Source organism: Lutra lutra, chromosome 5, assembly GCF_902655055.1.
Source record: "Lutra lutra chromosome 5, mLutLut1.2, whole genome shotgun sequence".
Classification (NCBI taxonomy): Eukaryota; Metazoa; Chordata; class Mammalia; order Carnivora; family Mustelidae; genus Lutra; species Lutra lutra.
In genome coordinates, this window is record NC_062282.1 from 73,734,139 (window position 1) to 73,760,699 (window position 26,561).

The window sequence follows — 26,561 nt, forward strand, 5'->3', positions numbered from 1 at the left end:
AATTAACTTCGTCAATTTCCCTGAAACTATGGGCAACTTGGTGCAATGATCCCATTTGGCCTTGGGCTGGAGAATTACCCAGAAGTATGTAAAGATCTCTGAGTCCTCCAGACCATTGAAGCCCCAAGGCCAGGAATCAAAGACAATGGAAGGAGGGAACTCAAGGAAATGTCAAAATCCTCACAGGCTGCATCAACACCTCTGAGCTCCCTGGTGGTGGGTGACATTTCAGGCTCATTTGCACCTTACTTGCTGGTGTAGAAAAGTGAGGTGAGTTATCCGGGTTAGATACATAACCCCCACCCATGTCTGCAAAATCTCTTCCCCACATCCGAGTCATATTTGTAAGGTTTCTTGACAACCAAGTACCCTTCTAAATGCTTTGAGATTTCATCTCCATGTACCCTCATCTTAGCCAAATCCATTGATTTTGACACATTTTTGACACCAATCCTCAAATGAGAGCAGACTCCTGCTAGAATGTAATTCCATAGAGATAGTCAACAAACCTTAAGACAATCTCTATACCATTCTTTTTTGTCCTCAATTTCCAACCCTGGCAACCCCAGCGTAATGCACATACAGGTTATTTGGTGACCTTATGGGAGCATTTCAGGGAATTTTACTTGGTGTGGGCCTTAATATTGCAATGCTGCACCTACTATTAAAAAAAATGGAAGTTCCCTCTCTCTGTCCCATGTACCAGATTTGATAAGCCATTGAACCAACAAGAAAAGATTTTAAATCTATATTATTTTTGGCTCTGTTTTAAAGAATTAAGAAATAAAACAGGCTTTTGCTCCCGCCACGATCGCCGACCCTGTTCATGAAGCAAACTGGAGGAAAAACTAGAAAAGACCTCTCCCCGTCCGCACACCCATAAATTTAATCATTTGCTCCATAGACCTGACTGAGATTCAGACGACACTTCCACGTGATCTGTTCTAATCTCGTCAGAGGGACACGTGGTTCTAGATACTTCGTCCCCTCCCCCTCAGGGGTGGATTGTTGACAACGCCGCCGGCAGTCACGTGACCTTACGTCATCCCACCTCCTTTCCCTGATGTGTCTGGCCCCGGATGAGCCTCTCTGTCCCCACCCGGTCGAGTTTAAAGTACTGAAAGGGGGAGACACAGGATGGTGTTTCGGTTTCGGGATTTCTTAATCCACAACCTCCAGACTGAGAACAGAGAACACTAATTTATCGATTAGATCGGGAGGCCCAAATGGATAGAACCCTGCGCAAAAGCTCCCGTAACGAGCTCTCATACGTCCCGTGCCCTTCTCCCCCACCCCTCAATCCGTGGTACTGGCGGAGGGCGGAGGGATCTGGAGGCGGCGGAGGGAGACGTCATTGCAGGGTTGTTTGTGCAGCCTCGGCGGCGGCGGTGACCCTCAGTGATTCGGCCGCCGCGCCGGGGGGTGGGGGGGCTGCGCGGGACTCTTTTCTTTCAGACTGACCGCGGGGCAGCTGGGGAGCATGTCGACTCCGGCCCGGAGGAGGCTCATGCGGGATTTCAAGCGGTAAGGGCCCTCACCTTAGCCTGGTTGAAGGCTCCTCCCCATAGCTGCGGGCCTGCAGGGCGGGGATCCGGGACACTTTCCTCTCATAACCCGATGAGGGCCGACCGTGGGCCCAGCGGTACCGACGGAAGCCCAGTCCTGGCCCCCATTCGCACTCCCCCATCCTTGTTTGCTCACTCTTCCGACGCAAGAAATTTCGCGATTACCGCTCCCCGCCCCCAGAGGTAGAAAGATGGCTGTGGTCTGTCCAAGGATTCCCCGCTGCCCACTTGGGTCAGCTGCCCGACGTTGGCCCTAGAGCTCAGGCCTCATCTCTCCGCCCTTGCATCCTGTCGTGTCCGCCCCTGTCCCCCAGAAGCAAAGCCTTGCAGAATCTTTCTTCTTGCTTGCTGCACCAGTTTTCCCGGATAGCCCTGCGGTCTTCGCTGAGGGGCAGGGTTGGGGCGAAAAGCGCCCCTCCCATTCTTTCTGCAGTGAGGGTGGGGTCTGCAGCGCGAGGTCCGGAGGTGGTTAACCCATCTTCCGAAACCCGAGTCTCCCTCACCCGCCCGAAAGGACCTTGAGAACTGGCTTAGAGACCTGGGACTCGGGCTGGCAGCCCGGAATGCCAGTGCCTTCTGGAACTCAGCTCTGTGGCCTGGTGTTCAAAGCCCTATCTATAGCCTCCAAAGTCTGGAAAAAATGCCTTCTTGGGGACTGGCGCTAACCCGATACTCCCTGGGCCTCCTTTTGTAAAATAGGGTTTTGTTAGGTGGTGCTTGGGTTAGTGAGGAGGAAGTGACTTTTTTTCAGTTGTTTACCTTTGATTGAATGCTTGGAGGTACGGGGGGAAAATGAGAAAACTTAGCATTACGATCCACTGCACATTTTTGAGTGTGGTTTTTGTTTTTGTTTTCCTGGAGAGATCTGCCCTGATTGAGACAAAATATCTAGTATAAAAACTTAGGTTAGCTGCTCAGGCAGTAACCTTTCAACTTCGCCACTATAAAGGCATAGATGAGGCATTTGGAAGCCGTTCTTTTGGGCTTTGGGCGGTTTTATCATTGAATGTATTCGTAATGAGCCGTTTATCTTTGGTGGGCGAGAAGCAGCCTTATTCTTTAAAGGCTTCTTTCTAGTCGTGTGGCTTGATGTGTTTGAGCCTGACTGAAAACTGTTTGAAAAGCCTAATTTCAAAGTATCATGTCCTGTGGCAATCACTACATACAGATATGTGTATAAAATGTCTCGTTTATTTTTCTTTCTTTTTTTTTATTTATTTATTTGTCAGAGAGAGAGAGGGAGAGAGAGCAAGCATAGGCAGACAGAATGGCAGGCAGAGGCAGAGGGAGAAGAAGGCTCCCCGACGAGCAAGGAGCCCGATGTGGGACTCGATCCCAGGACGCTGGGATCATGACCTGAGCCGAAGGCAGCTGCTTAACCAACTGAGCCACCCAGGCGTCCCTCGTTTATTTTTCTATTGAAATGACAGCCTTTACAAGGAGATGCTCTGGTGCAAAAGTTATCTTCTCCAGCTTAAAATCAAATTTCATGTTAACTCCGATGAGTGAAAGCCATGTAATAAAACTTCCAGTTTATGTCCATTGTTGCTCTGGTTTCTCACTGCTCATCTCTGTTAAATTCTGAGTTGAACACAGAGCACCTTTGGTAGTTTTCCAAGGGTTTTCAGGTTATGAGAATTTGATTGTGACAGATGTTGGAAGGTAGCCTTGTATCGGGTCTCCTGATAGAGGTAGATTTAGCTGTAGCGCAGATCTTTAAAATAGGGACAGATGAAAAACATAACTGAGGCTTGATTATTTTAAAAGCTGTTGCTAATTGAAGCAAATGGGATAAAGCTACTCTCCTGCTTAAAACTAGTTTGCTAATTAAATTGAATATTAGTGTTTTCAGCCATTTAATGTTTGCCTTGGTGTGGGGGGTTGGTGGCCATGTTGCATTGGTAGCAATGGTTTAGACTCACACGGACCGCCTTTCTATATTTACAGCAGCAAAAAAGATGGTCTGTGAAAATGGTTTTTGCACTTGGGGCTTTTAATTTTTGTTGTTAATGGCAGTCTGTATGCATCACTTCCCGAAGATACATCTTAACCTTCATAATGAGAGGATTGAGTCCAAAGCTGTTCGGAATTTAGACAATTTGGAGAGGTATTTAATAAGTATATAGGTGGTTGATTTATTTTTAAGTCATATGGTTTAGCCCACCTCAACACAAGAACAAGGAAATGACTTAGTTTGTGTCAAAGTAGGTAGAATAGTCCATAACGGTTCTCTTTGGCCTGCGTAGTGACCTTGATGTTCAACTTTGAAAATTACTACTGTGGATTTCTAGGTTGCAAGAGGACCCACCTGTGGGTGTCAGTGGTGCACCATCTGAAAACAATATTATGCAGTGGAATGCAGTTATATTTGGGTGAGTAGAAAGATAAAACAAATGATAGGTATAGTAATTCTTTAAGAAAAGTGAATGTGTCAATTAGGCAAAGAGGCTGAAGTGGAATCAGGGGCTCTTAAAAAAACTGCAAAATTTTTTTTTAAATTCTGCGAAGTGTTTTTGCAGTTAAGTAAAATTTGTGTTGGTGTTACTGCCTATGATTTTATAATTACTGAGTTTTACCTGATTAAAAATATCATTTGAAACTGAAAAGAAAGGGTAAGTTATTTTGTACAAAATGTACCAAATGTTTATGCTTGCATTTCATTCTTTTATCAGAGCTTCCAGTGTGGCAAGAATTAACAAAAAATGTTTAATACATTATATATATTGTGAATATTGCTTGCTTGCTTGCTTTTTTCCAAGAGAAACAGGTTGGGGGGTGGGAACAGAAGGGCGGGGGGGGGGGGGGGGATCTCAAGCAGGCTCCACAGCTTGTGCCAAGCCCTACACGGGGCTTAGTCTCAACAGCCCTAGGATCATGACCTGAGTTTAAATCGAGAGTTGGCTGCTTAACCACATTATATGCTAGGCTCCCCACGTATATGCTTCCTGATTTAAAATTTCCTTATGCCTTTTTTTTCTGTTTTTCTGGGCTTGGTCTTTTTTCTTTCATGCTTTTCAAAACTAGGGTTTGCACTAAAACTTTAAAGGAAGGAACACCTTCATAAGCAGAATTCTGAGTTGCCATTGAATTAGTTATGAGTTAAATAGTGAAAAATTAAGTTAGTTTATTCTTCTAAAGAGATTATATTAAATTAAATATTAAATTCAGGCTAACATGCAAAAAATAATTGAACTTCATGGTGCTGCTTAGGAAAGATGAAATTGGGATGTGGAGGCAGGGAAAAGATTAAAGCAAAAGAAAGTGGGGTTTCTTTGTTACAGTCAGTTCTGTCTAGCTGTTTTGAACAGAGCTGTTGCTTTGTTGGGAAGCAGGACACTTTGGTTTGGTACAGTTATCTTAAAGGGTATTTCTATCTTATTGTTGTAAATTGAAAATACGAGTTTTTTTTCTCTTAAGAATACACATTTACAAAATGACTGGTATTTATGAACTGAATTGTGTGCTAAAATTGTGTGCCAAAACATGAAAACTTAGAAAATAGTTATTCTTTATGCCTTCGTCTATAAAAATCTAGGGCTAGGATAATACTAAACAATAAAAATGAGCCCCTCTTTCTCTGTTTGAGTTTATCCTTTCCACTCTTAAAAATCAAGAAAACGGGGCACCTGGGTGGCTCAGTCGGGTAGCTGATTCTTGATCTCAGCTCAGATTTTGGATCTCAGGATCTTAGGGTTGAGCCCTGTTTTGGGCTCAGCACTGGGCCTGAAGCCTACTTTAGGAGAGAAAAAAAAAAAAATCAGGAAAAGGCAGAATGAAACATCTCTTAATCAGAAATCTTCTCGTTTTCAGACCAGAAGGGACACCCTTTGAAGATGGTAAGTCATTCTCAATTATGTTTTCTGTAGTATTAGAACACTGCTTTTAAGTAGAAATTAAAATACCAACATATCTACCTTAAAACAATTTTCTGTTGTTATTAGGTCAAATTAAAATTAAGTAACGCTACTGAGAATTTATAGTTCATAAAGGTCTTTTCTTTCCACATCAGCTTGACCATCTCCATTGTCAGCTCTTTGTGTCATTTTGGTAATTGGCTGTAGAACTGTAGGGCTAGATGGTAGGTTAAAGGAGGATAATCCTGCTTTTTTAACATTGTTATCTATCTTGATAAGGTGTTGAGCTGAAATTGTTCTTAAACATACATAGCTGGGGCATCTGGCTGGCTGTTAGTGGAGCGTGTAACTCAGTTGCAGGGTTGTAAGGTCAAGCCCCACATTGGGTGCAGAGATTACCTAAAAATAAAAAAAAGTTTGAATCTTAAAAAAAAAAAAAAGATAACATAGCTGCCATTAGCTGCATGTACAGCTTACTTTTGATACCCATAAATAGTCAGCATTCTGTGGAATCTTTTGCCTCTTAAATTTAGTTTTTTCACCAAGAGCCAGAAAAATGGAAAACTGGTTCTGATACATGTTTATAATGGAGCTTTTCATCATTGATTTTAACCAGGTTCTTAGATTTTCCTTAATTATAGCATAAAGTTTTAAGAATTGTTGAACAGATTTTTAATGATCAAAATGGCTCCAGAACACTAACCCATTGAAGATATTTACACAAAGATACTAATTGTAGGGGTGCCTGGGTGGCTCAGTGGGTTGAGCCTCTGCCTTCAGCTCAGGTCATGATCTCAGGGTCCTGGGATCGAGCCCCACATCAGGCTCTCTGCTCAGTGGGGAGCCTGCTTCCCCTGCTCTCTCTGCCTGCTTGCTCTGTCCTGACTACTTGTGATCTCTTTCTCCGTCAAATAAATAAAATCTTAAAAAAAAAAAAAAAGATACTGATTGTGCTAGTTTTTGTTTTTTTGTTTTTATTTTTTTTTTAAAGATTCTATTTATTTATTTGATAGAGATCACAAGTAGGCAGAGAAGCAGGCAGAGAGAGAGGAGGAAGCAGGCTCCCTGCTGAGCAGAGAGACGGATGCGGGGCTCAATCCCAGGACCCTGGGATCATGACTAGAGCTGAAGGCAGAGGCTTTAACCCACTGTGCCACCCAGGCGCCCCATGATTGTGCTGTTTTTAAAGACATAACCTGAATGCCTAATAGGGGAAAATGGTTAAGCAAATTTATAATGTATTTAGATTGTGGAATAAAGAATAAGGTAGATCTGGAAATAAGTCTCAAGAGACAAAGTTTCAGAATGATACATGTTGCATTTACATTTTTACCAAATACAGGGATGCAAGTGTGTGTGTATTAAAGGGTGGTGTGACCACACTTTTCAAAGTGGTTACCGCTTAGTTGGAGGTAAGGAATGGAAGAGAAGTACTTAAGGACTTCAGCTTTTTGCACTATATAGGGGGTTCTTGGGTAGTCCATGAAACCCTTCTTCAAGTCCCTAAGACTGTTCCATGGATTCTTTGTAATTAAAACTGTCTTTACACCAACACTAAGACATTTGCCCTTTTTACTGTATCAGCATTTGTACTGGTGGTACAGAAACATAAGTTGCTAAAACTCGACCTATGTAGTTCAGTATCCTGGCCCAGATCAACACAGTGGCTCTAAACTGTACTAATAGTCACTTTATTTATTTATTTATAAATTTAAAATTTTTTAAGGTGGTTTTTTGTGTTTTTTTTTGTTTGTTTGTTTGTTTGTTTGTTTTTTGTGAAAATAATCTCTGCACCCAACGTGTGGGGCTCAAACCTACAACCCTGGGATCAAGAGCCTCATGCTCCACCAACAGCCAGCCAGGTGCCCCATGTTCTTTGCATTTTTAAAAGCTGCCACTTTCACTTAAAATTTTTTTGTCTTGATTGCAAAAAGAAAGAAACATTCTTGATGAAGAATAGATATTATTACCATTCTGACCCTTGGGTATACATTCTTAAAATATTCTGTGTGATCAAGTGGAAAGTATGCATAAAACAATTTTTTTTAAAGATTTTATTTATTTATTTGTCAGAGAGAGAGAGAGCGAGAGCGCGCGCGCACAAGCAGGCAGAGTGGCAGGCAGAGGGCAGAGAGAGAGAAGCAGGCTCCCCGATGAGCAAGGAGCCCGATGGGGGACTTGATTCCAGGATGCTGGGATCGTGACCCAAGCCGAAGGCAGCGGCCCAACCGACTGAGCCACCCAGGCATCCTGCATAAAACACTTTTTGGGATGATTTTCTGGAGGAAAAGCACTTCTGCAGTTGTTTGAGTTGCAACTTAAACTTTTCTTTATGGAACATTTTTACTTGAATGAGAGACAAACTGATAATTTAGATTCGACTGTTTGGCAGACGTACACAAGTGATTGAAGTGATCTGTTAGATCAAGGAAAGTGACAGTATTGTTGCTACTGATAAAGTAACCGTTTCCCAGTACTTTAAGACCTCTCTGATAACATCAGTAGGTGGTATTACCTAATTGTGATTTGGTTTTGGATAGTATTTAATGAAATGCCCCAACATTTACAAAAATTGTATCATTCATTGAACCAGTATTTTCTGAATGACCAGTGTATAATAGAAAATTAGGGATGAATCAGACATTTATGCAGCTTGTAACAGATTTTGGTGTAACTGATGCAAAAATGTGTATGATTCAGATTCTACATTGCAACTAACCCTTAAAAACCTACCACTTTCTTACTGTAGTAATCAAAAAGGAATATTCACAGTTATCTGAAAAAAGTAGGAAAATACTCTTTTTTCTCTTACATATTTTTGTGAGACCTTGTTTTCTTCAGCCTCATCCCAGAACAGCATATTGCAACTGGTCAAATGCAGAAGCAGCTGAGAGAGTCCAGCTGTCTTCTCTTAAGCCAGTCATTAAAGAGAATTGCAAAAATGTGAGACAGTGCTAAGCTTCTCACTAACTTGGTGGGGAAACACATTATTTTTCATTAAATGTCATTTAAGTTAATGTGTAGTGAGTTTACAGTAATGAATGAATGAATTTTTGGAAAAATTTTCTGGGTTAGGGTGCCTGGCTGGCCCAGTCGGTAGAGCACATGACTCTTGATCTCGGTCATGAGTTAGAGCCTCATACTGAGCATAGAAATTACTTAAAAAATTCATGAGTTAAATATGTCTAGTGTAAGAAATACTGATAGTTACATTCAGCAGCGTGCTGGAGGCAGTTTGTACTGATTCATGATAACAGATTGTTAAAAATTGGAAATTTTTGCAAGTTAGTTATTGAAGAGCCAATATTTAAAAATGAAATTTTTTTCATTTTTGGTGGAAATCTGTAAAATGGTATGTTGTCATATGTGTCCCTTCCCTTCAGCTTCACCTTCAGTTGACTTCCCATTGGAAGTTTGGCCATGATTGGGAATAAGAGTATAAAGGGGTCCTGAGACCCCATAAAGTGGGCAGAAAAAAACTTGAGAAAATTGCTGTTCATATTTGTGTGGGCTGAAATTTTTACAGTAAGTTTTTTTAATTAAAGCAAATTAAAATGCACACTTTCAAAATACATAAAGACTATCTTTACTGTTTAACTGTACTTTTCATAACACCTCTGATGTATTCAGAATATGAAATAGATAACCACTTTTGATTTTGTGTGTATCTTTGTCTTCCCTAATCCCAAATTTCCACCAGCAATAAAATGTAAAAAGGTAGAGGTTGTATACCAAATATATAGATAAAATACCAAATAAAATAAATACAAGAATGGATTTTTGTTTTTTTTTTTTTTAAACTACATTGTTGAAATCAGGGGATGAACCTTCTAGAGACATCTGGAATGGTTTAAACTTTTTTATTGACTTCATTAGGAATAAGTCTCGATTTACTGAGTATGTCCAAGGGGTTGTAGGTAGAACACCTCTCCAACCTTCAGGTGGATGTCCTCAAAAAAAAAGAACTCTGGATAGTGAATAAACAGGATAGAAATCTAGAAAAACATACAAAAACCCAGTAATAATGGTTATTTCTGCAAAATTGATTTGGAATTAGAGTTGAGAGTTCTACTTCGTACACTGTGAACAGATTGACTTTGTTAGAAATGCATAATTTTTTTAAAAGCCTGTCTGTACTGACCATAAAATACCACTTTACAAGAGTGTACCATTTTGGACTATGACCACAGTAGGCAGTTACTTACTGGTTCTTGGCATATTTGAGTGAAAGGATTTGTAAGGGGACGGAAGAGACGTCCCCTTGCAAATCCTTTATGTCCATGCCTCTGATGGAAGTCCTTTGTCGTGTGGTAGTTAGCCCTTCTTAAAATCCTTTGGCATACCCCCTTCTAAGCTATAATAAACTAGCTGTAGTTTCCCAAATGTGCATTTTAAATTTCAGTAGCTAGGGCCAAATTGCCTTCCAAAAATACGGCAGTTTAACATTCCCACCAATAGCACATGAAAGTGTGTGTTCCCAAGTGCTTGCCAGTGCTGCGTGTTACCAGTCTAATGTAAATCAAAGTATCTTTCATATGTTTTATGTGCTAAGCCAAAATTGACATTACTTTTCATGTGGTTGTGCAAAAACCAGTATGGGTTGGGAATTCATTGATGAAGAGTTTAAAAAGTAATGCTTGTCTTTACCATAATTATTTTGACTTTTTTTCTATCTAGGTACTTTTAAACTAGTAATAGAATTTTCTGAAGAATATCCAAATAAACCACCAACTGTTAGGTTTTTATCCAAAATGTTTCATCCAAATGGTAAGTAACATTTTATTAAACTTCATAAATGATGTGGGGGGGGAAGAGTTCTTTCCTTCCTTTTAGGCCTTGCCCCATAATTCTTACTGCGACAGGCCACTTCAAGATGTTGCTTCCATGTCAGTATTAGCTACGTTTTTGTAGCCTAGAATCTTTAGAAGGTTCCAAATTTCAGGTAAAGTTGTCTTGTCTTAATACTTTTGATTTTAAAATAATAACCTATTTATTTGTAGAAGTGGAAGGATACCAAAAAATTTTTGCTTAAAATTTAGCTTTTTAAAAAATACGGGGCGCCTGGGTGGTTTAGTGGGTTAAGCCTCTGCTTTCAGCTCAGGTCACGATCTCAGGGTCCTGAGATCAAGCCCCGCCTCAGGCTCTCTGCTCAGTGAGAGGCTTCCTTCTCCCTCTCTCTCTGCCTAGTGATCTCTTTGTCAAATATAAGTAAATAAAATAAAAATCTTTTTAAAAAATATAAAGAGGGCACCTGGGTGGCTCATTTGGTTGTCTTTGGCTTGCCCCGTGATCCCACAGTCCTGGGATCAAGTCCTGTATTGGGGTCCCTGCTCAGTAGGGAGTCTGCTTCTCCCTTTAACCTTTCTCTCCTGCTTGTGCTCTCTTCCCCTTCCCTCTCTCCCCCCTCAAATAAATAAAATCTCTCTAAAAATAATAAAGTATAAATAAATGCTTGTACAAAATTGAGATCATAGTGTATGTAATTAACATTTTTATGAACTGTGAATATCTTTCCTTATTAAATATTCTTTTGCATCATTCTTAATGGCTGCATAAATGTTCTATGAGGTTACCATAATCTGTCTAGTTTTTGGTGATTTTCAGGGTTGGTTTGTTTGTTTGTTTGTTTGTTTATTTATTTAATTTATTTGTCAGAGAGAGAGGGAGAGAGAGCGAGCACAGGCAGACAGAATGGCAGGCAGAGGCAGAGGGAGAAGCAGGCTCCCTGCTGAGCAAGGAGCCCGATGCGGGACTCGATCCCAGGACACTGGGATCACGACCCGAGCCGAAGGCAGCTGCTCAACCAACTGAGCCACCCAGGCGTCCCTATTTATTTATTTTTTTAAAAGATTTTATTTATTTGTCAGACGGGGGGAGAGAGAGTGAGCGAGCAGAGGCAGAGGGAGAAGCAGGCTTCCCGCCGAGCAAGGAGCCCGATATGGGACTCGATTCCAGGACGCTGGGATCATGACCTGAGCTGAAGGCAGCTGCTTAACCAACCGACCTACCCAGGTGTCCCAGATTTTCAGGGTTTTTTAAAGATTTTATTTTTTAGGGGTACCTGGGTGGCTCAGTGGGTTAAAGCCTCTGCCTTCAGCTTAGGTCATGATCTCAGGGTCCTGAGATCCAGCCCCGCCTCGGTGGGGCTCTGCTCAGTGGGAGGCCTGCTTCTCCCTCTCTCTCTGACTCTCTGCTTCCTTGTGATCTCTGTCAAATAGAATTTTCTTAAAAATTATATTTTTTTTATTTTGAGAGAGAGTGCAAGTTCGGGGGGAGGGGTGCAAAGAGGGAGAGAGCGAGAATTTTTTTTTTTTTTTAAGATTTTATTTATTTATTTGACAGACAGAGATCTCTCAAGTAGGCAGAGAGGCAGGCAGAGAGTGAGAGGGAGAAGCAGGCTCCTGGCTGAGCAGAGAGCCTGATGCAGGGCTCGATCCCAGGACCGTGAGTTCATAACCAGAGCCGAAGGCAGAGGTTTAACCCACTAAGCCACCCAGGCACCCCAAGATCAAGAATCTTAAGCAGGCTTCATGTTCAAGGTGGAGCCTATCACGGGGCTCCATCTCATGACCCTGAGATCAAGACCTGAACCAAAATCAAGATTCATTTCCCACCCAGGTGCCCCACGTTGTTTGTAATTTTAAATAGCACTTAGAAAATTCTTGAAAATCTTCCCAAATAACCATGAATATTATAGAACAAGTTTTTAGAAGTGGGATTACTGGGTCAAAGATTCATATGTTTTTAAGGCTTTTTTTAAGTACAGTTTTTTATTTTTTCTATCATGCCTATTTTTATGTGGAGAAATAAATTTTATTAACTTTTTAAGATTTCATTTATTTATTTGACACAGAGAACACAAGCAGGAGCAGGCAGAGAGGGAGAGGGAGAAGCAGGCTTCCTGAGGAGCAGGGAGCTTGATGTGGGTCTCATTCCCAGGACTCTGGGATCATGACCTGAGCTCAAGGCAAATGCCTAACCAACTGAGCCACCCAGGCACCCCTGGAGAAATTTTTTATTCCTGTTTTCCATGATTTCTGACTGACTCTTTGTAATTAAATTTGCTCTTCTATAACTTCCTATTTACTTCTAATACATGTATATTCCTGGATTATAAATTACTGTACAAAAGACTTCCCAGAATATTTAAGCTTTCCTTTTTGTAACCTTGCTCATTTAAATATGGTCTTCCCCATCAGTTAACTTACTTTCAGAAGGAGTCACTTAATATTTATTCCTCTGTAATCTGACTAAGACTTATTACTAATTTGACCCACAATGTAGTAAGAAGGCTCTGTAAATGAAGGTGGGAAAGACTGTACAATGTGCCAGGGGTTCTGTGTATGGAGGTATGGTATTTTCATCCTTGGGGAAACAGTGTATTTTATTATTTCTCATTCCTTCATAATATTGGTTTCCCTTTTTTTTCTTTTACCGGTACTTTTTTATTAACTTTCTGATACACTTTTTAAACATCTTTATTTGAAATGTAATTCACATATTGTGCTGTTCATTCATCTAAATTTTACAGTTCAGGGGTTTTTAGTACATTGAGTTGTACAACTATCACCATATCAACCATATTTAGAACATTTTTCTCATTCTCCTCCAAAAATTCCATGACAATTGGCAACCACTCCCCTTTATCCCAGCACCCTAGCCCTAGATAGTCCTATTTTCTTACCTCTGTAGATTTGCCTGTACTGGACGTTTCTTATAAATGAAATCCTGTAATACATGTGGTCTTTTGTGACTGACTGCTTTTAGCTAGCATAGTTTTCAGGGTTCATCTGTGTTGTAATTTTATTCCCTTTCCTTTTATTGCTGAAGGAAATTTCATTATTTGGATATATACTGTATCTTGTTTATCCATTCATTAGTTGATGGATGCTTGATTTCTGGTTTACTTTTGGATTATTTCTTAGAAATAGTTACTAGTTCAAAACTTTAAAAATCATTTTGTACTTTTATGTGTCTTACAGAGGTGATAATTGTTTTTTAGACCCACCAAGTTTGATGTTCCTCTGGGATAGATAATAAGCCACTAAGCTGTGCTTTTTTCTTTTTTTTTTTTTTTTTTTTTTAAGATTTTATTTATTTGAGTGAGTGAGCACATGCAGGGGGAACAGCAGGCAGAGGGAGAAGTGGACTTCCTGCTAAGCAGGGAGCCTAATGTGGCATAAATACTTGAAATCAATATTTGAAAATTGTGGGACTCGATCCCAGAACCCCGGGATCATGACCTGAGCCGAAGGCAGCTGCTTAACCAACTGAATCACCCAGGCATCCCACTTAGGCTTCTCTAAAACTAATAACTGTAAGTAGCTAGCACATGGATGGTCACTGAGGTCATGAGAGTGCAGAACATCACCCCGAGGGTGTATACTGGGCCAGAAGAAAGAGGATGGAGGATAGAGTGAGCCCTGAGAAATGACAATATTTAAGTATACTTTGCCTCCTCTCCCCCAAAAAGCCTTACTTATTCTTGTCTTTATGTAAGGTGATCAGGCTTGCTCCCTGAAGCTTTCCAAAGTTTGGCAATATCTGTAACATTAAATGCATTTATCCTTTGTCAATGTAGCAGTTCTACTTTTGGAAATATGTCATGTAGACATAGAATCTCACAAGAGGGTAAAAATTTATGTTCATTGTATTTTCACATAATCAGTTCAAGAGGGGAAAAAACTTCCCAAATGTTAGAATTTAAACGTATTAATCACTGGATTTTTATTTTTTGATTATGAAAGGAATGCATTCTCATTATAAAACAAATCATAAAATGCAAGAATCCTATTACTTAGAGCCAGTACTTAAATTTTGGCATTTAGTCTTACAAATATTTTTGTAACTACACAGACTTCAAATGAAAACAATTATACTTCAAATGAAAATACTTAAATATTTTGTAAAAAATGTCATTTTCCTCTAAAATTTGAAAACAATTAAGGTGGTCTACATTGTGGATGTCTTTCTGTATCAGTTAACAGAGGGTAGATGTGTATCTTTTCTGTTGGCTACATTGGTATTGATTATATAAATGTACTGTTAGCCAGTCACCTCTTTAGGTCCATAAACAGTATATAAACAGTATATAAACGCTTATAAACAGTATCATAGTGAACTCTTACTATAAATAAAACTTCCCGTGTCCACATTTATTTCTTTTAGGAATAATTTCTGGGAGAATAATTATGATGTCAAAAAATAAGGTGTTTTTTTTTTTTTTCCAAGAGCTTTATTTAAAGAGTTTAGAAATAGAATGTTCACACAGATTGGCTATAAGGTGGGTGTTGAAAAAATTTAACTCTGACAAAGCTCCCTGATGAAAAGGTGCAAAATAAGAGACCTTAGTTTTAACACTGGTTTTCCCGTGAGACAGGAGGGGTTTGGTAACTAGTGTTCAGAACTTTTGACTGGGCCAAGCATTCTCTTTGTGGTAAAGATTTCTCTTTTAACTGTTAAATATGATAAAGTTAATAGGTAACCAATTTTAGTGTTGTCTTTGCAGTGTATGCTGATGGTAGCATATGTTTAGATATCCTTCAGAATCGATGGAGTCCAACATATGATGTATCTTCTATCTTAACATCAATTCAGGTAAGGGTGTGTTAGGTCGCATGATTTTTTTTTTCCCCCCAAGATTCTGTGGGATACAGGCAGCTCCTTCGGGAGCAGTAGCAGGTAACCAATGCCACAGCCTGGATAAAACCCCACGATTTTCAGACAGCTGGTCTGCTTTTTTGTTAGTGACCACAGTGGATCAAACCCACAGTCATTTTCCTGATCCTTGTGTAAATAAAGTGTTCTCACAGGTTAGGTATTTATGCCCATGAAGCATAGCCACAGGATGTGGAAAAGGAAAATACTTCTTAGAAATAGTGAGAGATGATTGCTTAGAAAAACCATAGGGACCTCAGGAAACTGAAGTGCAGAGAATCATTAAGTATGCTATCCTATCCAAGAAATCCTGTTAAAAAAGAAGGGATAGTGTTACCATTTGCCAAAAACACTGGCAGATTATTTCAGAGTTGACCTTGAATGACAATTTTGGAGAGGTGGAGTGAGGGATGTTTTAGTTTATGTGGATGTGAGAGGAGCAGAAGTAAAATTTTGGTTTGTGACCTTTTTTTAAAGCTTTTCCTATCGTGTTTTATAAACATTGTTTTCAGCTTCCCTATTTCATTCCGTTGCTGCTAGATGTGTATGTTTTCTTGATGAAACAAGATTCTCTGTCCAACTTACTGTCAGACATTTGTAACCACAAAAACAGTTTAACTTCGGAAAATGTTAGTTGCTATTTCTAGGTATTGTATATTAACCAAATCAAGCTTTTTATTTCTTGGCTAATAGTTCAGTATGTTGAAGAATATTCTTTCCTAATTTCTTTGAAATTAGAGGTTTTAAGGCAGTTGAGTACTATGTGTTTTGGAAGTTTCAGTTCTCTAGCAGGAGGAAATTATTGAATTGATCAAGCCATTTCTGAAAGTATTTAAGACCTGAAAATACAGAAGATACACTAATATCTGCCATTTCTTTACTGAGTAATTTGGTTTTTTGTACAACCAGTATGCTCGGTATCTGACCTATGTTAATGTAAAGAATAACTCTCCACAGATCCTTTTTTCCTTTCTCTTTCCTTCCAGTCTCTGCTGGATGAACCAAATCCAAACAGTCCAGCCAATAGCCAGGCAGCACAGCTTTATCAGGAAAACAAACGAGAATATGAGAAAAGAGTTTCGGCCATTGTTGAACAAAGCTGGAATGATTCATAATAGACAACTGGTCTGTTAATTTTTTTCATCATTGTTGTGTATAATTTACCTCTCAGTAGAAAGGCTAACAAATTTTAAGTGCCACAGGTTTTAAGGATTCTGCAGAAAAAAAAAAGTCCTTCAGTTTAGAACCTACAAAAGCTTGTGTATCTTGATTAATGTACTTTTTATTGCATGGTGTGAACTAAGTTATTGCTTACATAAATTTGTAATATATCCTGTTTGTATTTTTTTCCAAGTGTATAATGTTGGTGTGGAGTTTTCATGACCGAATAATACACATTTTGTAAATCTGTACTTTTTTCAAATATTGAATGCCTTATTTTTGAATTCTTTAGATTTTTAAATTGGAGAAAAGCACTTAAAGTTTTTTATATATGAATATTACATGTAAAGCTGTTAAAATACATAACTTCAGTGCAAGAGACTTTGTCACTTATTTCCTTATCTATGTAGGAGGGGTTAATAAGTCTCTAGCTCTCCATCAATTAATAGTTTCATTTCCAATTTCAAAAGAACAGATTTATATTTTATCAAGAAATTCTTCAAATTTGATTCTAACCACCAATTATAATTTTAGACTTTATTTTAAATGTTTGAATGAAACTATATCCATTTCACTTGAGCAATTATAGACATAATTGGTTTGATTCTGTCCAACTCTGTATTTAGGCCACGTGTTACTGTTTTTCATGCACTACTTACTGTTAAACTGTACCTTTCGCAATTTCACAGTTTGTACCTCTACCATGAGGAATTGGCACCTCTACCGGAAGCAGAGAACTAATGCAACTTATTTGCTGCTTGATAGCACTTTAAAAGATTTTTGATAATGAAGAAAGTAAAACCATAAACATTTACCAAAATCCATGCCCCACTATTAACTGAGTAAGAATCAGTTGCATTGGTTTAGCAAGGCAGATATCTGGAAGGAATCTTGGTGTAACTGAAAATATTTGAAAACTGCCTTTTAATGCAATTGCATATCTGTTTATTCTGGAAAAATGTTTTAATACCAGGGCCTGCTGAGTTGCTTTCTCTTGTGGAGATTTTTTTTTTTTTATCTCCTAAGTTGTATAAAAGTTGTACTGCATCTTAGTTTACTGGATAAATTTAAAACACAGTATTGTAGAAAGCTAATACAAAGCTATCCTATGCCTTCAAATAGTACAGAAAATGGAAAATATACAAGTAAATTCTGTTGAACCACCTGTGTAGTCTTTCTAGTAGTTAAAACAGCTATTTGAGTAATCCCAATATAGTTTCTTGTCCTATTCTTAACTAGTAAGCTAACAGTTTCTCTATTGGAAGACGAGGATTGCAGTGTCTGCAGCTTCTATTTTTTAAGCCAAGTTTAACACTGGAAGGATAAGTGCTGATGTTTCCCTTTAAAAGCTATTACCTGGCAAAATTTTGGGTCAGTGTATGATCTTAGAAGCTTTTCATACAAATAAGAGTCCATTGGCTGAATTAATGGCCAAAAAAAGAGATGCTTACAGGTACTTTTTGGTCATAGTAAATGTGATGCTTTCATACTCAGCTCTGAGACAAAGTGTAGCTTCTGTAGACATCTACTCCAGTGACAAACTCTTAAATATACAATAGATATGAGAGTCCTCCCCTCTTACTTCATTAAATGCTATTTGGTTGCTGCTTCAAAAGCTATTTTTTATCCTAATATGCTTTCCTTTTCCTATTGAAAAGTGAACTACTTCAAGTATTGATAATTACGGGGGGGGGGGTCACATCTCCCTTTGCAGGGAGTCACTGAGCTCTAAGTCCTAAATTCAACACATGCATAAAATTCCTACCTTGTCCACATTCCCACTGGAGAAAATTGTTAGGATTCATCTTCTCCCAATTACTCAATTTTTTTCTTCAGCCTTGGAACAGATTCCTGTTTCTTTGGTTGAGTACTAGATGTAAAACCTTAAAATTTTACAAGGTTATACCATATAAAAAGTGTTTACTTTTAAACTAGGTAAACTTTATAAATGTGTTGTTATAGCAAGAGGCTAGAACTAAGTTGTTTATTTCGGTATGAAGTTGGATTCATGCTAAAGCTGAAATGCATTTGTAATACACTTCCTCTGTAACAGTACTTCTGACATAGAATGCTCTGTGTGCATAGCACCATTTGAAGCACTTTAACGTATGTGATCACAATTCAGACTTACAGTAATCCTGTGAGGTGTAGGTACCATTATATTATTGATGAGGAATATAGGTACAGAGAGAGTAAATAAGTGATTTGTTGAAGATCAGCCAGCTAGCAAGCGATAGAACTGGGATTTGTACCTAGGCAGTCTGGTTTTTTAGCCAAGAAGTAGACTATCCCTCAAGAAATATTAAGATACTGAGTTCAGTTTTAGAAAATCTATTAGACTTAAATATGTCTCTCTCATTTTTGAAAAATGCTTTAGTTGATTTAGACTTTGTGTAGAGACTGGTATCTATACAGTGAAGAAGTTTTCTTGACCACCATTTTCTATCTCTCTCTCTTTTTTTTTTTAAAATAGGCACACCTTCTGGCCTCTGATATAAAGGACTATAACTTATGACTTATCAATAGACCAAATTTTTTTTCCCCTTCATGGAAATATTCTTGAGTCTGTGCCCCCCCCACACACACACCCCAATGAAAGTTCCATGAGTAACTTCTGAAACTGACCTAAAAAATCTTACTCCTGTAAGTAGGTGAAGGTAGTGGGGAAAAAAATTAAAGGTGCCCACATTTTGTGCTCAGTAAACAAAGTACCTGTCTACTTAATTGATTCATTTAGTACTTGTGAGAAAGAACCCTAGGGCTCATAATGTACAATTTAGAGTTATGTCTGAGGTATTTTGGGCTCTCAGTTCTCCCAGGTTTTAAGAGATAGGGATCAACTTTTTCGGTCTTGGTGGTATTTATTACAATTCCTTTCTGTTGCATTTCGAAATGCAGAGTCCCTGAGGAATCTCAGTTATGTGGGGATTATTATATGTAAATAGAAGTCAGTCGTTGCAAAGCTATTAAAGGCAAATGAAACTGCCCATAAGGCAAGGGCCTTATGCCAAAATGGTAGCTCTGTTACTTCAGTTCCCATCTAGTTAGGAAAAAACAACTGCTGTCAGATAGGAATAAAGATTAGTTTTCTTTAGTTATTCAAGTATGTGGCATGGAGGAAAGAGATTAGGAACAGTTTTATTGAGTTTACTTTTTTCTCTGTCCTTTGAAAAAGAATATACAAATGCGTGCCATTCCTCTTTGAGTAATTTCTCCACCTCTCCCCAACCCCAGCTGTATTGGTTTAAAACAATTTTGTTAATAACTTCTTGAGGTTTTTACATTTCTATTTATAGCATGGACTAGGGCTTTGTTTAGGTTGGGCCAGAAAGACAAATTAGCTGTGTCTTTTACAGACTTTTTTGAGTATATGACTTCTCAAGCTCAGCAACGTTAGCTCCTTTCTGGTTGAAATCAAGAACCCTGGAAGGAGGGACTCTAAGCTTCCTCTTTTTTGGAGGATTTAGCCTTGGGTAAAAAGCCTGCATGGACTGACTTTGAGGAACTGCCACTGAGTTGAGTGGTAAAGCTTGGCCATGTGATACTTTAATCAGTAACTTGTACAATAATATGTATGAGAAGACTTTAGAGCCCCTGTGACAAGAAATAACCTTTTAGCTGTTTAGAGAGGTCTTTGTATGGTGACAGTCTTAACAAGTATGATGCTTCTATAGTCTTTTGTGGGGAGGTTAGCTACCTAAATTCTTTCCTGGAAGATTGGGATCCTTAAAGCCACTGGGTTGGGTACTTGTCTAGAGGGGATCAGAGCCTATCTATGAAAAGATCTCCTCAGGCTCCATCAACCTGTACCATTCAGTTGTCATTCTTCCTGGAACGCGGAAGGGTTCTATGGTGTCCTGAAGGCTGCCAAAATGCAAACATTAAGAGGACTTAAGGCAGACCTCTTAGTGCTGCTTCCTGTCTGAAGCTCAAGGTGTAAGTTGCCCTTTCCCTTCCCCTGTTAGAAACAAGACCTTTTGCCAAGAATAGCACAGCCCCCAGCTGAATTGGACTGGCTGCACTCCTGACTAAGAGAATATCAAATGCAGAGAGGTTTGCAGAAATTTGGTCTCTGTTTTACAAAACTGAGTTGGGAGATTTTATGTTACTGCAGTAGTATGAGTACAGAGACCACAAGGAACTGGAACCTTCTTTTCCTGATAACATCCTGAGCAGAGCATAGGAAAAGAATCCGAGATTCCAGCCCATGTCACCTTCGGCCAAAGGCTTGGAATATCACCTCCAAAAAAAGATGGATTAGTAATCCCTGCTGTGTTTTAGTGGGTTATGGTTATAGACCTGTACCTGCACGAGTACGTAAGGCTGTGGTTTCAGGTCAAGACTCTCTAGAACAACCGTTGGAAGGCTGCCTTTAGAATGAAGATGATAGCTCTCCCAGGGGTGGGTACAAGGGTTCTTCTGCAAACCAATACGATCAGTGAGGGCAATACTAGGGCTCGGTGACAGGCTGATGAACCCATCTGTTCAGGGAGAAAGTTCCCCTCCCTGGCTTTTGTTAGCCCTTACACATTGGTTCTTTGATGGGCTGCATATTCTTTTACACTCAGCAGCTTGAGAATAGCACAATCCCTCCCCATGGCACCTTCTCAAAACCAAGTCTGACAGATCAGGCTGTAAGAGCAACAATACAAGTACAGTTCCAAAGGTTGGAATGTAAATCCAAATATTAGGAACCTCCTTTCCAGACACCCTGTGGCATTACATGCACAGGCCTGGGCAGGAGGCCAGCAGGATAGCAGAGGACCTCTAGAGTTCAAGCTCCAAGTCCTTTGGAGACATTGATGGGCATATTCCCGGTTTTGTTACAGAAGTAGAATGTAGTCATAAGAAATAATTTGGTAAGCACAAAGGTAGAAGGAAGCATGAGTCATTGTCTCACCACCTGAGAAGTTGAAAACAAGTGGTTTAAGGGGAAGTGGGACTATAGGTGATGGATCAAGCCCAACAGTTCCCAGTCGGCTGGAGCCCACAGTTCACACCAAGTGATAGTCTCATCGGTTTAGAAGGTGACATTCAGGTAAGCCTGCCATGCCAGTGCTTGGGCAAAGGCCATGTTCATGGGGAGAGGAGCATATCCACAGCCCTCACAAGCCCCAGACCCTAGATGCAAGTGGTACAGGAGTTCCGAGGCACCTAGTGTTAGGGGAGAACTGCAATGTACCTATAAGCTCTGGCCACCTGCTGACCTCCACCCCCCATCCTGGAGGTTTTGCTTCTACCTCCCTCTCTGGGACTGCCAGGCATTTGATTAAGGCTGAATTGTTCAGTGCCTGTTGCCATTCATTTTGTCAGCATAGCTACTGAGGACTTAATGGGTGCCAACTCATGACTGGCCCTACCACACAACTGGGACTGATGTGGTATGCCCTTCTGTAGCCTTGGGGACAGAGCCTGATCTTGTGGGGGTGACTGTGGGTGCTCATTTTTCTTTTGTGTAAGTTTTAGTTGAAACTTTTTTTTTTTTTTCACAGCTTGGCCTCAAAGGGAAAGTAGAGTAGGAGTGAAGCAGGGAGAGCTCACTAAATGCCAGTTACTGAAGGAGAAATTTTTCCACCAAATTCTCCAATAAAGATCAAAGAATCATCCCCCACTTTAGAGATCCCTACACAGAGGTGAAGTAAATCAGGAAGAAGGAATTATCTACCAGTGCACATCTAGGTTCAGTTAAATAGTCTTACTATAAGAAGATATAAAAGAGAAAGGAAAATGCAGTCCCCGCAGTGAGATTTTGGTGCTAGGATTCATAGCAAAGCAAGGGCTTTAGTCAGTAGGCCCAAACAGTTCAAGGTTGACCTCCTTACAGTTAATCACCCTTTCACTAAACCAGGGGAAGACAAGGCCTGCCTCAAGATGCCCTAACAACATTTCTCCTAGGCAACTAGGTTGGAAGACTATAATCAAGGTTCTTTTGGGGGTCATTTGCCTACTCTTCCTAGGCTGGGAAAGAAGGATGGAACTTGGGCTGAGACCACCCAGGTTATTTCTAAAGAGCCCTCTGCCTGACAGCACTAAGGAAAAAACTCTGGTTCACATGTCCATGCCTAAGATATGTTAAGAATTATAGCTCTGTCTAATGGGAACTTAATAATCTCAATTTTTACTTTTCTTATTTTGATTCCCAAAGGTGATGTATTCTTGTTACCCCTGCTGTCTCAGCTGGTCCTGTCTGTGGGCAAGGCTTCAGGCCCACCTCCCTCCCTGACAAGACCACATATGCAAAGGACTCTGCCCCTAATGCTGACATTGTGAGAAAAACTAAACCAAAATGAGAAAGGCAGCCAACATACTGCCACCCTTGGACATGAAAGTCCTAACTTGGAAGGAACAGAGTAAACTTTGGGGAAGAAACAGAACCTCATTGGGCTTTTCACTTAAATAAATGAATAAATAGGCTCTTTCACTTGCTTGCTCTTTATTTTAATGAAAAGCAAGCCCAGAGAGATTCTTTTTCTTCCCCAAGGAATATGAATGGGGGGAAAAAAAAAAAAAAAATATATATATATATATATATATATAAAATAAAGTTTTTAAATATATGATGTTATAGATGTAATACATTTTTCTATTTATTTTCTATATATAGAAATACATATATAATCTCCATGAGGGCAAATTTTTTAGTGTGCATTCAGTATTCGTTAAAGGAAGCAGTTTCCATATGACCACAATCTGCTTGAGTTCTAAAACCCTTGCCTCTTACGATTTGTGTTTAGTCTTACTCCTACAGAACCAAAAGGTGTCCCTTAACTAGTCAAGGATAAGAGCCATGACTAGATAACATGATACCTAGACTACAGTCCTCAGACTCCAGAAGTTGAATCTCCAGACAAAAAGGTACCCAGCAGAGATTTGAGCTGAGCAACAGAGAAATACCAAGTTACCTGACATTTAGAATAATATAAATTTCATTTCAGATGTGACAATGTGTATTTTCAGTGCCCTTTACTACAAATAGCAATGCCTCAGAGGATGGGAGTGATAATGAATCCTCCCAGTGCCCATGGAATAGGTAAGCCTCAGGTCTGCATGAATCTTGGAAAATTCTTGCCTCCACAACGGTAGACAATTCATCAGGTGGGCTATAAACTCTATAAAGAATACTGTAAAAAGCAATTTTCTGGGTAATATAAAAGGGTATCACGGTTAACTGAGCACCCTAAACTGTACTGTTAGTACTTGCTCCTCAAAGTCTTGAGACTAAAGTCATTAACAGAAAGGATGCTCTGTAGTTGTTACTTGAAGGTAACAGTTTACCGTGTCCCCTCCTATGATCTCGTGATTCTTACACCGTGCTGGACAGCACTGCATATATCAAGGCCACTATCTTGCAGTGAGCTCCAGCTTCAGCATAAGAGTGGGCTATTTTGCCTACACTACAAGGACTGCTGCAATGCAAAAATTTAGATTTCTATGGTACTTTCTATCCAAAAAAACAAAGGATGAAACTTTAAAATACTGCTTAATTTTATAGATGAGATAGCTACAACATTTTTTAAAAGATGAGAAGAAAGCTTACGCTGAGGAAATGATGAGAAAACCCATTAGAAAATGGTTATCAGAAAATCTGCTTTTTGGGTGCCTGGGTGGCTCAGTGGGTTAAGCCGCTGCCTTCGGCTCAGGTCATGATCTCAGGGTCCTGGGATCGAGTCCCACATCGGGCTCTCTGCTCAGCAAGAAGCCCGCTTCCCTCTCTCTGCCTGCCTGCCTCTCCGTCTACTTGTGATCTCTCTCTGTCAAATAAATAAATAAAATCTTTAAAAAAAAAAAAAAGAAAAAAAAAGAAAATCTGCTTTTGATTAACTAGAGACACTGAAGAAGAATGGGGGAGGAGAACATGCAATCAGCGCACAATTTAAGCTTGCTTTATGCAATGGATACATTCCTGACAGGATACTATTTTAATAGGGCACTGTATCTTAGAAAATAGGATCCGCGATAAGAAACCTGTGAAAGGGGTGCCTGGGTGGTTCAGTGGGTTAATGCCGCTGCCTTCGGCTCAGGTCATGATCCCAGGGTTCTGGGATCGAGCCCCGCATCGGGCTCTCTGCTCAACAGGGAGCCTGCTTCCTCCTCTCTCTCTGCCTGCCTCTCTGCCTACTTGTGATCTCTGTCTGTCAAATAAATAAATAAAATATTTTTAAAAAAAAAGAAAATAAATGTTCTTTAGAAACCTGTGAAAGATGCATTTTAAAAGTGAACAGTCCCCCTCTGATATTTCTCAACTTGTAAATTTGGTTTTTAAGCCTCACAAATCTGTGTAGGTAACCAGAATAGAAAGAGGCTAGGCCACATTCGAGGAAGAGGCTGAGGCTCACTGAGCACTGGCTTATCCCTGCAATATCTTCGTCCTTCGTCTTCTGTATTTCTATGACCTCCATTTCCCAGGTAAGGCTAGGGAAAGAAGTGGCTTGCCCGATTAAATCAGAGATCCTGACCTCATTTGGCCTACCCTAGTGACTGCTACAGATTAGAGCCAGAAGCTGCAGAGATGCGGCCCATCCAAGGTGTGATACTTGTCCTTAGGCTTGAGCAGTGGGTGAGAGGCATCTCACTCGTCTGTTCCTAGGCATCGTGCTCCCACAGCCAGCTCTCCTCTTCAGCACTCCTGGTTTCTTAGTTACCTGGGTCTACCGGTATGTTCAGCTAAGACAGGGTCCACTGTCTTATTCACCATTATCCCAAATACCAAGCCCAGTGATGAGTGAATTCTGCTGTGACTGTTAATTGCTGACCCCAAATGAAGTCCCTCTCTCAGTATTTATGCCTGGAGGTTTAAGTTCTTAATGGTGGGCGCCTGGGTGGCTCAGTGGGTTGAGCCGCTGCCTTCAGCTCAGGTCGTGATCTCAGGGTCCTGGGATCGAGTCCCGCGTCGGGCTCTCTGCTCAGCGGGGAGCCTGCTTCCCTTCCTCTCTCTCTGCCTGCCTCTCTACCTACTTGTGATCTCTGTCAAATAAATAAATAAAATCTTAAAAAAAAGTTCTTAATGGTAGGTATTAAATAAATAGAGGACTCTGGCTGGCTCAGTTGGTAGTACATGCAACTCTTGATCTCAAGGTTGTTTAAGTTTGAGCCCCAAATTAGGTGAAGCGATTACTTAAACATAAAATCTTAGGGACACCTGGGTGGCTCAGTCAGTGAAGCATCTTCCTTCAGCTCAATCCAGGGTTCTGGGATCAAATCCCTCATCAGGCTCCTCGCTCAGCAGGGAAGCCTGCTTCTCCCTCTGCCTGCCGCTCTTACTGGTGCTCTAACAAAATCTTGAAAAAATATTTTTTTTTAATCTTAAAAAAAAAACAATGAATGAATGAGAAGAAAAGGGAGAGGTTAAAGAATAGATACATTAACTAAGTGGGAAAAACTGATATGAGAATTTCAGAGCAAGACAGCATTGCATTAAACAAATATTTCTTCAGGGACTATGTGCAAGGCAATTGCTTAAGTCTAGAAGACCAAAACCTTCAGGGTCCCTGTAGAAAAAAATAATGTGGGCTTCACTCAGCTGCCTGAGAGACCTTCTAAAAAATGTATAGATCAGCTAGGCTGCCTGGACCAAGCTATGGCATGTGGTGTCCACTTTAAAATAAGGCCAGGTGACTTTTTATAAACTGCCCTCTTCCCATGAGCTAGGGTACCTGAGAGACCTATGATTTAATTCTCACTCATCTTTAAAAAAAAAAAAAAAAAAAGATGAGTGTGTGTGGCCAGTGGCCATAAAGATAGCATAAACTTCACAACGAAATAAGGATATAGGGCCGCCTAGGTGGTTCAGTCAGTGGAAGTGCCTGCCTTAGGCTCAGGTCATGATCTCAGGATCCTGGGATCAAGCCCTGAGTCAGGCTCCCTGCTTGGAGTCTCCTTGTCCTTCTTCCTTCTGCCCTCCCTTCTCATGCTCTCTTTCTCTCAAATAAATAAAATCTCTTTTTAAGATTTTATTTATTTGACAGAGAGAGGGTGATAAAGCACAAAGGGGGAGCAGGAGAGAGGGAGAAAGTGGGTCCCCTGTTAAGCAGGGAGCCCGATGCAGGGCTTGATCCTAGGACCCTGAGAACATGACCTGAACTGAAGGCAGACACTTAATCGACTGAGCCACCCAGGTGCCCCTCAAATAAATAAAATCTTAAAAAAAAAAAAAAAAAAAAAGGAAATAAGGGCTGGTTTGCCTCAGTGCAGGGTGGGGAAAGACCGTAAAACAGAATTAGACTTGAAAACACATTATTGAATAGTCCAAATTGTAAAACTCACTACCTGCAATTATTACAACATAAAAAAAGCATTTTTAACAAAAAATTTGACATTCAAAAAG

The 26,561-nt window shown here is 40.0% G+C and overlaps 1 protein-coding gene across 1 annotated transcript; it reads left to right on the forward strand.

Annotated features, from left to right (window-relative positions):
• Positions 1-1,332: 1,332 nt before the first annotated feature.
• Positions 1,333-17,400, forward strand: UBE2B (ubiquitin conjugating enzyme E2 B). Its single transcript, XM_047730808.1, has 6 exons — positions 1,333-1,524; positions 3,857-3,937; positions 5,376-5,401; positions 10,097-10,186; positions 14,928-15,016; positions 16,063-17,400. The coding sequence occupies exons 1-6, from the start codon at positions 1,481-1,483 to the stop codon at positions 16,189-16,191; spliced, it is 459 nt and encodes a 152-aa protein (XP_047586764.1). The 5' UTR covers positions 1,333-1,480; the 3' UTR covers positions 16,192-17,400.
• Positions 17,401-26,561: the final 9,161 nt, after the last annotated feature.